The sequence below is a fragment of the Tyto alba genome, unplaced genomic scaffold (genome assembly GCF_018691265.1).
Source record: "Tyto alba isolate M040663 unplaced genomic scaffold, T.alba_DEE_v4.0 Super-Scaffold_17, whole genome shotgun sequence".
In the NCBI taxonomy this organism is placed as follows: Eukaryota; Metazoa; Chordata; class Aves; order Strigiformes; family Tytonidae; genus Tyto; species Tyto alba.
Genome location: NW_024881279.1, coordinates 22,907,144 through 22,921,415, shown reverse-complemented (window position 1 = coordinate 22,921,415; position 14,272 = coordinate 22,907,144). Strand labels below are relative to the sequence as shown.

The window sequence follows — 14,272 nt, the reverse complement described above, 5'->3', positions numbered from 1 at the left end:
GGGCTGCTCAGCCTGAAGTGTCCTTCAACAACAGCATTTGAAACAACATCCAGTGTGCCTCCCGACTTTTTCTGCAGCATGGGTGACAAAACCAGTACTAAGTTTAAGCCGTTTCCTTGTTACAGCTCAATTGCAACTTTCTTTTTAATACAAAGAGCGAGCCATATGAGGTTTTTCCTTCTTCAAGGACCAATGGGACAGGCTATGTCCATTGGTACTTCAGACAGGCCACAAATTGTTAGATTAAAAACCACTGTCACTATGAAATGCTACTTTACCATCAGACTTAGAGCTCAACAGTAATTATTTGCATCTGTGTGATCCACTCAAGACCAAAATATGATGCATAATTACTTCCACACATTAGCACACAGTCTACAACATAAAAGCCCACTTTGCAGTTTGCCTACACAGAAGAATAACTTAAGGCATGAAATTTAAAGTATAGCAAATTTCCTAGTTTTCAGTGTGGACACACGCTTGCTCAGAAATACTAATGCATTACGTGGAGTAGCTTAATTCATTAGATTAAGCAGAAGTCACCTAGAAGAGCAAAACATTCACTCTGAAAAGAAATCATCCACACAGGAGCTCTTCCCAGATAACTGCTTGGAAACACCACAAGAACTGACAAGCCACATTAAATCATGCCAGAGCAGCTAGGCAGACTGTAATGACTTGATTAAATTTAGATGTCAACTTTTTATATTAGAGGTTCAGCCACACCAATAGATATATAGCATTAGTGTAACAGATTTTTTAAAAATAGCTTTTTTAGGTACATCTATTCTATATAGACACTCCTGGAGGTGATCATTAAACAAAGCCTCATTGAAAGCTTTCTCAGAAGACTTCTGTTAAAGCATCACAGGACAAAGATCAGGTTCCAGTTTGATGGACTGGCCAAAAAGGAGCAAGGGGGGGAAAAAGGGTGTTTAACAGAAGGAGAATCAAGAAAAAGGAAAAGCTTTTTGTCTGAGTCCTTACAATTTTTCAAATGATGTCATCTTCAATACCCACTTTGTCAGCCAGCCTTTATAGCAGCAGTGCTCAAAGTGTTAGTGCCCTGCATGGCTATAAAGCACTGACTTAGGTTTTGATTTGAGATTCGTTTTAGTTGCATTTCTTTCCACCCCAGGTTAGTCTGTCCATGACTGTGCCAGACACACTAGTTTTCCTTCCTGAGAGCAGCCCCCACCTCTGCAGAAGCGCTCCTCACACTCCCTCCCACAGAACAGCCCCTTTGGTAGCTCTGGCCACATCCTCTGCCACCCCAAGGCAGCCAGAACAGCTGTAGGTACTTAAGACTCTTCTCAACAGCTCAGGTCTGTTTGTGATATTCGCTGCAACAGAGGAAGAAAAGAGATGGTTCCTGGCTTCCCAGCCTGGATGAGTATCACCGAAGAAGCCCGAAAGAAGACACTGGAGCTGACATGACCGGATGAGTCCCCATGCTGATTGTCAGGGGGTGAGTACGCCCCCGTAATGTACAAGGAGGGATTTTACAACAAAAGCATGTGAAATACTGACCAGAATAAACTTGGTCTCTAGGTAAGTGTCCTTACCAGCAAGACAAGGAGTTACCAAAAAATCCCAAGCTAAATCCTCTTCTTTCCAGTGGGGGCAAGGCAGGGACCACACCCAACCTTGCTAGAATTCCAGAGTTGTTGAGGTTGGAAGGGACCTCTGGAGATCATCTGGTCCAACCACCCTGCTCAAGCAAGGTCAGCTAGAGCAGGCTGCCCAGGACCACTGTCCAGTCAGGTTTTGAGTATCTCCACAGATGAAGGCTCCACAACCTCTCTGGGCAACCTGTGCCAGTGCTTGATCACTCCCACAGTAGAAAAGGTCTTCTTGTGTTCAGAAGGAACTTCCTGTGTTTCAGCTTGTGCCTACTGCTTCTGGTCCTGTCACTGGACACTACTGAGAAGAGTCTGGCTCTCTCTTCTTCATTCCCTCCCACCAGGTATTAATACACACAGATAGGCCCCACTGAGCCTTCTCTTCTCCAAGCTGAACAGTCCCACCTCTCTCAGCTTCTTCTCATATAAAGATGCTCTTGTCCCTTAATCATCTCCTTAGTCCTCCTCTGAGAATTCAAGCCTGCACCAAACACTGCAGCAAGCCCCATGAGAGCTGTGGGTGCCAGAATAAACCAGCATACCATACTGAAGAGACATAGCACATAGACCAGCTAGCTGCCAAGGTAAGTTACACTGTCTTCCTTCCCTTCCCCGAAAATCTGTGTTTTTTCACATGACATTAATAGCTTCAGAAAAAACAAGAGCCCAGGAATGATTCCAATGGCACTGTCAGATCACTTAGATATTGATGGGCTCAAGAAAACTGATGTACATGAATTTGGTAGGAGCTGTACATTTGATATTACAAGCTTTAACTGTGCAGCCTTTGGTTGAAACTTACCAACCAAAAGACAGAATGAGAGTTGTGGCAAATCTAAAGCCAGCAAAAAGCACGTATCACAACCTCAGCACATGGATTCCCTCGCGGGATTGGCATTAAAGAATCATCTTCCAACAGCCAGGGTACTTTTAGAGACACAACAGCAAAATAAAGCACGAAGACAGGCCATAAACAGAGTCACTACTTCAAACAAGTCTCCACCTCCCCAAGCCCTGTTAGGGCCAGACACTGGTAAGCATAGTACTTCAAGATGAACATATACTCATGTATTTGCATGCCATAAAGGGTCACAATTATGTCACACCACAGCTGCTAAGCATACCTGTGTTTTTAGGCCCATCTGCATACACCGGTCCTGGAGGTGGAGGTGCATTTTGCCATCCATATTGGGGATAACCTTGATAACCTGGCTGGCCTGGCTGGTATGGTCCAGTAGGTCCAGGAGGATAGCCTGGGTATGGGCCAGGAGGACCACCCGGTTGCTGTGCATAGGGTGGGTAAGGGGCAGTTGGGCCCGGGCCAGGGTAAGGTGGAGGGTTTTCGTAGTTCATGTGGGATGCAGAATCTGTCCTGCAGAAGAAGGAAAACAAACAGAAGAACTGGTTTACTTTTGCCTGCTTCATCCATGAACACATAATGCCCATTTCAGACTGCTGTCCAGAAGGCCCTACATTAAGTGTGAGTAACAGACTTCAAAATACCTGGTGAAGCAGTGAGTTTATTTACCCTATCACATGGGCAGAGGCTGAGTTGAAGCTATTTCTCTTATGTGACATGAGTTTAGCTCAGCAGCAGAGTGACTTGCTGCTTTCCGGTTGTGCATCAGCTACTCACCCTATGATATTTAAGTCTTGCAACTGCAAAGCAAAATTCCAAAAAAGAAAGAAAAACATGCAAAAATGTAGCCTGTTCCAGACACATCTGATAGCCTAGACAGGAGAAAAAGTGAACACAAATCTCCATTACACTTCTGCTAATTTTTACAAGCATCTTCACCAGCACCCTGGAGCAAGAGTGTATATGAATAATTTCCTGGTGACAATGTATCGCAGCACATCACGTATCCTTCCAGTAATATGCAACTGAATCATCAAGCAGCCACAAGCAATCAGGACCTTGGACTCAGTCTCATTCAAAAAGCAATATTAACGACGCCTCAGAGAGTTGATGTTCATAAAACCCATTTAAGGTATTACTCATGGTACAGCTATCAAAAGACAATATTGTCAAAATAATGCAACTTTAATTAACCTCTAAGCAACATGACTAAGCAAACTATTTCTTAAGTTCGGTTTCTGAAGCTTCTCCCTGTTTAAGAAACAGAAGTGTCCTTAATAGCATGTGTTCAGGAACCATCCTGACTGAAGTAGCTGTACTCTGCTATTTCATTTTACCATTACAAGTTGCAGAAGGGTCACCATTTCCCCTTGGCTGCACACCTCCTCCTATATGCCGCAGGCTTCAGGGAGAAATACCAGGAGCAGAATTTGCCTCTGCTGAGGCTTGTTGCTATTGGCATGGAACAGGAAAGGCTGACAGGTAGGATCCTCTTTGGATGGTGTTGGAAAGGGCAAGCAGCCAGGCTAGACTGACCTGGTGTGCACACTTGGGGCTCAAGCCAGACAGGGCCCAGACAAGCAGCAGACCCCTGTGAACTCCCCCTGAGTTTGCTCAGCCTCCCCAGCCAGTGTACAGCTGCAGTGCACGCTCCTGGCACAAAGGGATCCAAAGCTCTGCTGTGTGCCTTGTGGAAAACTGGCTCCTGCCCCAACGGAGTGGCTGCAGCAGGTAGGGAGCAGCAGTCACCCTCCTGGATTTAGGGATTCACAAAACAGGGAGGAGGCATGTGGGAACCCCGTGTTCCAGGCCAAAGAACCCCAGCCCACTATCTGCTCCTCTGGCAGAAGTCAGCCCCTCCAGCCGCATCCCCCCTCCCTGAGCCCCTCCAGATCTGTTATAGGCTGTAAAGTGGCATTCTAGATACATGTATATGTGTGTGTATATATATATATATATGGGTATACACACACACACAAGGCATTCAAAGGCAGCAAACCACAGATCACGGGTTTTGTTTGTAAACCTTTTAAAAGCCCCCCAGGGCTCAGCTTGCTTTGGTGATCATTGTCAAGCTCCATCAAATAGTCACACTCACAACTTTGGTGTACCAAAGCCCTCCGACATAAGAAGACTGTCAGATCAGCCCATCCTTTCCAGTGAAGCTCAGTGAACTCCACTCTTCCCTTCTATCCCTTCATATGCATTAATTCATTTATCAACATTCAATATAATTGCCATTTTAGTGCTGTAGCAAGGCTTAAAAGGTGTTGCAATTCTTCAGTTGTCTGTGAACTCAAATTCAGGCAGTGAATTGCTTAAATTCAGCCACCACACTGCTCCCTTGCCACAGGGGCTTATGCTGGGACCCCCAGAGGCCATCTTCCACTGCCAGGGCTGGCCATTCGCCCCCTTCCCTGTTCCCTTCAGTACCCAAGCAAGGAGCCTGCCCACTATCCCCTGGCTGCCTGGTTTCTGTACAAGTATCCAGTGTGGGACCATACCAAAACCCCTTTGGAGTGCTGGTACAATGGCCAGTGGAACCACACGGGTCAGAAAGCATCTCTGCAGAAAGTACAAACCTGTACCTAGTAACGCACAGAAAACACTGAAAAAGAGTGTGGTAAGATGAGATCCTGGCTAAAACCAACAGCCATGGGGGGATGAGTAAAGAAAACTGCACATCAGCAGCTCTGCAGAAAAGTCTGAAAAACCAGACAGAACAAAATAAAATTCCAATTCTGACAATGGCTTGAGCAAACAGGGAGACAGTGGCATAGGGAACAAGAAAGAGATACCAGTGCTCTGTCTATTTAACATCTCCATGTTAGCCATGTCAAAACAGTTTTTGAAGAGGAGGCATGTTTGGAGTTGAGCTAATAACTGAGCTTCTAACTGATAATCCAGGAGAGGGATTGAGGAGAAAACTGGAGAGAGTCTACTAAAAGCCAAACAGATGTCTGGGCAGAGACCTCCAAAGAACAACAGAACAGTGGAAAATATGAAGAATAAGATTAAGAAGGGCATATTCCACCAGGGCAAAAGTTACTTTTCCCTTCGAAGTTGAGGGTAAAGTAACACAACTGAAATTTGGCAAGAAATAAAAGAGAGCATCCAGAAAGAACAGTTTCAGCAGCAGCTCTATTGGAGATTTATCTGTGATGAATGAGAAGGAAAAACTCCTGAAGAATTTACCAAGGCATTCAGTAAACCAGAAGGTGGTTGTGAAACCTAGGTCTTCCAGAGGTCCTAAATACTTCAGTCTACTCCCTCCCAGCTCCGCCTCAGCTGTGAAGGTCAGCCTCCTCACAATCCTCTTTGACCCCAGTGACATTCTCAGGAAGAATTTTTCTTTGTCCTCCACTTCCACTGTCACTTACTGCCATGCATATACCCTTCCGTACTTGCCCTTTTTGAACTGTGTGACAACATTTAGATTTTCCTTGTTCTCATGAACTCATAAGTGATTTTACTTGATTACAAGCCCTATTTACTCACCTGGGTATGTGTTTGGAAGGCAGAGCCTGAATCATTAAGCAGATACTTTTCAGAGGTGTACTTGAGCTCCTAGTCAAATTCCAAGCTTTGCTGTGGGCTCTCACCCCAATTAGTAATTCCATGTGAGCTGCAAACAAGACCAACTCCTACAAGCTTGCATCAGGGCTCATGTCTGTGGCTTTCCCAATGAGCACCTCTCAGAGGCAAAGCTCAAAAGAAAGAAGCCAACGCACCAGTAAAGCCCGTTGTTTTTCACAGTACTGCAGAAGGTCCATCAGGAAGAGCCAGTACAGCACTGCAGTCTCACCTCATGCGAAACTTAATTTAGCACTAAACCCAGCAAACAAAGAGATTTGATTGATCGTCACTAAGCATTTGCCCTATCTGTTGCTGGTTAACGATAGCAAAATTACTAGTCCACCTGAAGAAAATGACAAAAGATGTTCCTATTCCTTCCTTTCCTGACTCTCCCATTAATACTTTTGCTAAGAGGTAAGTTCGTTAATATATCATCACATTTTCTTAAGCTATCTTCGAACTCCTTTGTTCTACACTCCTGAGCAAACATCATTTCACTTACCCTAACAGGAGGGTTTTATTTTTAAGCAAGCAGGTATCTCCCATACGGTCTGCAAAAGAGAAATCACTGAAGTAGGAGTACGCACACAATCTATCATATAAAGAATACACATGGCTCTATATGCGCATACATATATAGACACACACACAGATATCAGTATGTAAGAACCACCATCCTATGTGAGAACATAAGTCCCTCTACATCTGTAAACCTGTCTTTGACTAAAGCTTAGCGAAAGGGGCAAGTACAGAACGATGATGCTTTGTATACATATATATATACAGGACTATGATGCTTTGTATACAATGTATCTTTTCTTTTTAACTTGTTCACTTTGGCAACCAATACACCTTAGAGAAACAAATTTCATTGAGCTTTGAAACTACCTACTTGTTTCTGATTGCTGTAAACTTACTGCCTCATACAAGGTCAGCGTACCAATGCAGCTGTTACCGAGCTAGCTGGTCACTCGTCCCGACCCTCCTCTTCCAGCACACTCATGAATTTATTTATCTTTTTGTCTACAGGCATCTCTCTCAACTCTCTGCTTCTACAAAGCCTGCCCTATTCCTTCATCATTCTTGCCACCCATTGTTGTGCCTTTAGTTTTACCATTTGTCTGAGCGGGAGCGAGGAGGCTGCATGAAGCTCTGCTGTGTAGTGCTGCAGCATTCTTTTGCTTTCCATCCCTTTCCTAGCCCACTCGCAGGACACCTCTTGCTATGGCAAGCCAAACACAGAGCTCAAGCTGCACCATACTAATTGTCACTGCAAGATCCTTCTGAGTAGGAACAGCTCATGTAGAGCCTATTACTGCACACGTACAGCTAGTACTGTCATCCTCACACACACTGCTCACCAAAGTACCAATGCACAATCTCTTCCACCAGTTTGCTGACTGGGTATCAGACTGTTCCACAAGTCTCTGAAAACAGTCTTAGTTTCAACCTGGGAAAGCCTCATCATCCACAAGCTACCACCTATTTACCCCCTTTTACAGAGCAGCGCATGGTGGATTATGAATCAGGTAAGATCTATCTTTATTCCAATTATATTTAGGAATCATTGAGAAGGATGATTTTTTTTTTTCCCTCCTAAACTAGGAAACAGTAATTCTCTAGTCTCATTTAGATATCTGACTGCCATCTCACTTTGCAAGAGCAGCCCTACAGCACAGCATGAGGGCCTGAACAGGTAGGACTTTTGGTCAGAAGACAACATGACGCAGGAAAACAACCAAGAATGAAGAGAACAAGGGGAAGCGTGATGGAAGGAAAGCACTTCTGTCAGCACAAGGGGTTTTATGAGGGGTTTCCAACCAAAGAGCCTTCAGATCTGGCCAAGACCTAGTTTCACTCTTTTTCCTCCTCCAAAAGGCCACTTGCAAGGCTGGCGCTCCCAAGCATCTCTTCTGAGGTTAGCATAATTCGGGCCTTCAAAGTGACTGGAGACCAGTATGAGTCTGCTTCTACCTGTTGGCACTGACACCACCTTGTTATCTTGGCAAAACTGAAAAGAGCATACATAGAAGAACCATCTGTATTTTTACACTGTAGGTGTTCACAGCTGCTAATCCACCTGCAAAGAAATACAAATCCCTACAGACAGCTGCTTGAAAGTCAGACCCTTCAAATGCAATCTTCTATGCAGGGGAATCAATTAAATAAAACACTTGTATGTGGGGTGAGATAACAATCTAATCTGGATACTGAAACAGAGTTGAACACCTTCTGTTGTATAGGGACCAGTGCAAGACACAGACCTCTGAAAACAAATATGAGATTAATAAATTTAAAAAAACAAAGCAGATCAGCAATCTGGAACACATAGACAACCTCCCTCCCCACCACCCAAAAAAATAAAAAACTCAAAACGATTAGCAGATTTTAGGAATTTAAAGGCAAGAAGTCGTTTGGTTTTAGATCAGCAGAACAAAAACCGCACCTCATATGCTGCTCTAGTCAGAAGGAATAGCATTTGGGGCATGTCAGATATTGATTCAGCTCGGCTTTGCACAGATGAAAATGGAGAGCATGGTAAGAGGCACAGATCCTGAAAAGGGCAACCAGGGCACCCTGACGTAACTCACCCCTTCCAACGCCTGCAGTATTAGGAATTAGTTTTCCAATACAGAGTTCTAATGGAAAGTACATTTAACATCAACAATCCAGCTGCTGGCAACCAGCCTAGCATTTAAATTACATTTCATATGAACAGCATCCAAATGAAAAAAACAAAACAAAACAAAAAACAAACAAACAAAAAAACCAAACCACAAGGTGGCTTTTAAATGGCACTGGTTCTGTGTTTCCCTCTTTCTAGCTCCTTTACAAGCTCCATTTAGTGACTGCATGAAAATTACATTAAGGATAAATTGCAAGAGATTCTGTTCTTGCTTGATTCACTTCCAGGAAGAGCCTCCTCCCAGGTTTGTTGATCCACTTCACCAGGCAGCACCATCAACCCAGAGTAATAGCTGAAGGGGAACTGCACAAGAACTGCACCCATCTTTTCTGACAAAGCTACTCCAAACTGATTTAATTCCCAAAATGCAGGTCTAAGTAGAAGTGAAAAGCCCAGCTTTGTGCTGTGAAAGAAAAATGTTGAAAATGCTGCTTTGTTCAAACCCATTTCCTTAAGAGTCAACTAGAGCTATGGGATACTCCATAATCATAGGGAAGAGGTGCATTTCCTCATCTTTATTCAAATTGCTGCCAGGCATTTCCTGCACCAAAAAAAAACTCAGCTGCTGTTCTGAGTGGCTGAAGCTGCTAGCTCAGGCAGCTCAGCAGAGTGAACAGCAGTGGTTTGGGTGAATGAGCATTTAACCTCCCGAGTCCCTGAGCTAGGTATTGCCTCCTCCCAGTGCCCTCCAAGATCTCTGGTGGCCTGAAGTCTGCCCATCTGCACAAACAGAGCACACCCAATGTGCAAAGCTGACACTTGTGCCCCTGCAAGCTGCCCCACCTCTCCAGACCTGTCCTCTGTCCTTCTTTCTTGGCACAACCATGATTGATAGTGCGTGTTTCCAGGTGATGTGATTTTGGTTTCAAAAACCAAGGTTTTGATCAGCTCTAAAGGACCCATAGTCATGTCGACAGTACTTGCCTCAGACACAACATCCTTTGTAGAGCTTCTCAGTCACAAGATCTGTCTTTGCTGCTCTGTCTCCACAGGACTTTCTAACAATGCAGCTTCACGCTCACACAGGTTTGAATGCCAGGATTTTCCTTTTGCAGACAAACTTCAATGTCTCATAAATTATTGTTAGGAAGATACAAAACCTCTTCAGAAATGCTACTTGTAATTTATTGCCTAGTTTTCCTGCTTGCAATATGCTGTCCACCTGCATGTTATATATGGCAGAAGAAAAGTATAAAGCTGAAATAGCTGCCTGTGTAGTTCCTACAATAAAAGTGTTAGTGAAAAAAAAAAATGAAAAAAATCAAATCTAATACTGTGCTACTGTTATTATATGAACTGCACCCTTATGGGGAAAAATTTTAAAATTTTTCAGACATCTGATGAAAGATTTTAAGAACATATGCTTTAACACCAGAGACTAACAATTACAACATGAGGAAATACCACAGCACAGCCCTTCCAGTGTTATAAGCCAAGGCACTTGTTGCTGGCACAACACATGAGACTCTGCCCAGTTACAGAAGCACCTGTGGCAAAATGTACAAAAACGCAAAGCCCTTTACACAGAAATCACTGCAGGTAGGGGTATTAACACCTTGGTTTCAAGATTTGAACACTTTTGCATGCACTGCTCTTGTTCAAGTCTTTGTTATATTAGATACTTCCAAAAATACATAAATATATTTTGCTTTTAAAGAGATGTATTAAGACAGTTTTAAGGTGCCACAAATACCAAAACAACAACAACAAAAAAAAATCAATGAAAACATCAGATTGTCAAGTTAAACTAACAACAGTTAAAGAAAGAAGCTTTGCTGGTCCAGCTGAGAAGAATGTGAAACAATTCGTATGACTGGCAAGAAAATTAATAAGCACAGATAATACACTCACATGTGTTATTCACATGATGTTTTGGCAGCATCCCAGCAATGCAACAGCGGGAATCTTTCATGATAACTTCCCCAGCTCAGATACAGTGATGGATTTAGCGGAAGATACTACCCAGACTGCGGGATGATTTTCTATCATCTCAAGTGGGAAACACATTGAAGGGCAGCATACAGCTTCTAAGACACAGTAAAGTCAGTGTATGCAGACAGAAATACATGCATTTTCTCCAGTTCATTGCTCAGAGATTTTCATGACAGACTGGAAAATGGAATGAGACAGAGATTTCCTTATTCAATTTTCTCATTTTTTCTCCTTTTCCACATCCTACATGCAGTTGTAACACAATGCTTTTTACTTTGCCTGTAGGGCATATAAAAGAATCCTCTTTAATGGCTGCTTGTCACAGGGCACAAGCAAGTACCTCTGATACCAGTTGTCACAAATCCAAGAAAACTTTTGTGTTACTCTGTCAGAGGCTGAAGAGAAGCTATTACAGTTCAGGGTACTGCCCTCAATAGCTCACAAGACTGAATAAAGCCACAACAACACACTGTAATGCTGATGCAGAAATATATCTTTCCGATATGCATGTGAAAGGAATAGCAGCTTTTGTTTAGTAGTGATGGTGCCTGGTATAAGGAATACAACAGACCAGACACTTCCAAGTAGGTGCATTCCCCAAAGCCCCCTGCAACCCCAATGGACAGACACTGAAGCACTGCACAGCTCCCTCTCCAAGAGAGCAGCACAGTGGCAGCAGGCACACCCACACACGCCTCCACATAACCAGCTCCTGGCTGGGAAACTCTCCCTGAGATACGACTGTAGAGGGTGGCACAGCACAGCTGCAAGGTCAAGCACTTCATCCCAAAGTCTGGAGAAGGCAATCTCTCCCATCTTGGGACAAACAGCCTTGGAGGCTCCCAGTCTGCCTTGTGGGAAGCCAAGCTGCAGCCAGCAGGATGCCAGACTTGGCAATACTGACCATCTGTGTGAATGACTCTGGCTTCTTGCTATCTTCCCCTATTCCCAAGAATAACAGACTGCTATTTTCTACTCATTGAGCCACATGGTTTCAGTTTAGAAACAGGAAGTTGAGAAATACACAACCAAGAGAGTAGAAAACATCAATATTGAAGGCAGGCACTCGAACTCTGCTCACTCAAGTCTTCAGCTCCCACTAGAAGTTTTCAGGGCCCCCTGCTAAGCCTACAGCCATGCCACTGGGAGATCATAAGCAGGTAACAGGAGAAATGCAGGCGTGTTTGTTGAAAATTCAGAGTTACATAAGCTTGCTCTGTTCTCCTAGAAAAAAATTAAGCAACCTATTACTCTGATCATGCATAGAACTCCAGCTGAAAACAGGTAAGCATCTCTGTTTACCATAAACACAGCCCTCCAGGTAATTCTCCATCATCCCAGCACAACACTACAAGCAGGAACATCTCTGCTTATGCTGACACAACACCTGCTTTTTTAAGCAGCAAGACACTGCCAATTTTAAATGTAATGTGGACCGGGGGGAGACACGTGGCAGCAAGTCCCCTCCTCTAACTGACACTGGAGTACCATCTCACAAGGTCTGCTCAGCTCACATCAGAGGCCCCTACCCATGTCAGAGCTATTCATTTACAGAACATTCTCTTTTCCTCTTTGACCTCTGCAGCAAGGACACCCACTATCCTCCACAAATTATCAGTTACTGCTCTCAAACCATTAAGGGAATGACAAATCAGTATTTTAACAAAGGTGGCCTTTATAGCACATGAATAAGAGGCAGAGTGTAACAGACTCAGTGCTGCAGAAGTTTCAGTGTCTGGCAAAAACACTATTCTGTGCAGTGCAGAAGATTATTATCCAACATGCATGCTAATGCCTGACGGTCCCCAAAAAGCACTGAAATACGATCACTAAAATTTATCAAGTCTCAGTGTTTTCAGCCTCCTCCTCAGTCTACCTGCTATAGCAGTAGTATTCTTATCACCAAAAGTTTCTAGAAAGAGTCAGTCTTTTTATTAAAGCAACTGATGCAGTTTAAAACAAAAATAGCCATTTTCTGGATCAGCAGCACTTCCCATACCTTGTATCTTGTCACCGTATTTACCCCAGCACAAAGGAAGAGGCAGCTGCTCAGCACTGTCATTTTAATTCACCCACACTTACTACCTTACCAAGACTTTACCCTATTTAGACAATCGGGTTGTTCACACCGGTCTCTCAGCAAAGACATCAAAAGCAAAAGGCACTTTTTTTTCCCCCTTTCAGGTAGAGCTAGGCGTGAATCTGGGATGACTGGGACAGATCACGGCACTGCCCTGGACAGAGATGGTCTCCCCATCGCTACCCGAAGGGGCTGCCAGATCAGCATGACAGAGGAAAGGAGGCGAACACTCTCCTTCCCTCATTCTGCTATTTCACCATGACATTTAATTATCCAAATGAGGTCTCCAACAGCTATAGGAACAGGAAATATAAAACCAGGACAACTATAATGGCTTCTAAACACAAAATGCAAGATTATTATTTTTACTCAGAGAGTGCTAGCATACTTCTTGCACTACACTAAATAAGCCCATTAGTATTAAACATGCCCATCCACTTTGACCATAGACGCCTGCCTTCCTCTTCTCCCTTCATGTTGCATAAACAACTGCAGCCGAGCAGCACTGTTCTCCCTGATGCATATAGGGCAGGGTTGTAAAACCTCGCAGCATCCCACAGCCACCTCTCTCCCTGCAATGAAAGCTTGAGAGAGTTTAAAGCCGCTTTTTTCGATAACAAATGCATCGTTAGAGCTGGCAGACAAGGAGAGACACCCCCGAGTCAGCAGCACCGAAGCCCACACCTGCCTGGGGGGCTTCACCAGCAACCCACCCTCCTGCTCCAGGGCGGCATCGGCCTGACCCAACACCCCGGGGACCTGTGACACCAGGGACGGCAGCCAGCCCGCAGCTGGCCTCCCACAGCAGGGGCGCGCCCCGCTCCCGACCCCGCGGTGCCTTCCTCCTCATCCTCCTCGCAGCAGTAACCCCGACCAGCACGTTCCCCGCAGCAACGGCCCCACGCCCGCGTCCCAGTCCCGCCTCGCAACCCGCCCCTCCGCCCCACAGCGTCCACGCTCTCTCCCACCCGCACGGGAACGTCCTCGACCGCCAACCCTCCCACAACCCCTCACTCCCCCTACCCACCCACCCACCCACCCACGGGAGCCCCCTCACCCCCTCCACACACCCCACGGGGGCCCCCTCACCCCCTCCACACACCCCACGGGAGCCCCCTCGCCCCCTCACCCCCTCCACACACCCCACGGGAGCCCCCTCGCCCCCTCACCCCCTCCACACACCCCACGGGAGCCCCCTCACCCCCTCCACACACCCCACGGGCCCCCCCCCCCCACGGGAACCCCCCGCCGCCTCTCGGTACCTCAGCCGCTACCCGTCTCGCGCTGCCGGCCGCACCTGCTGCGCACCCCGCGGCGGGCGGTGACGTCAGGCGGCGCGGGGCCGGGCGCAGCGGGAGCGGAGGTGAGGGGCCGGCGCCCGCCTCCGGGGGGGCGTGGCCGCGCCGGCCGCCGGGCCGCGCCCCGGGGCGGGGTCGCAGCCGCCCGGCTCTGCCGGCGGAGCGGCCGCCCGGGCCACGGGGCGCTGGGTCCCCCGCCGGCCCCGGCAGCCGCGGGGT

General features: G+C 45.9%; 1 protein-coding gene across 4 annotated transcripts in view; it reads right to left on the bottom strand.

Moving 5' to 3' along the window:
- CYSTM1 (cysteine rich transmembrane module containing 1) overlaps positions 1–14,272 on the bottom strand; it is a 28,228-nt gene that overhangs the window by 13,638 nt on the left and 318 nt on the right. Inside the window, exons 1-2 of one of the 4 annotated variants that reach the window (XM_042790330.1) lie at positions 14,018–14,149; positions 2,747–2,994 (exon numbers count right to left, since the gene is read on the bottom strand). In XM_042790330.1, coding sequence (XP_042646264.1) covers positions 2,747–2,975 — 229 coding nt within the window. In that variant the 5' untranslated portion in view covers positions 2,976–2,994; positions 14,018–14,149. Of the gene's footprint in view, positions 1–2,746; positions 2,999–9,667; positions 9,691–14,017; positions 14,150–14,272 lie in introns of those variants that run through there. The other 3 variants (XM_032988472.2, XM_032988474.2, XM_042790331.1) reach the window with 3 other exon arrangements.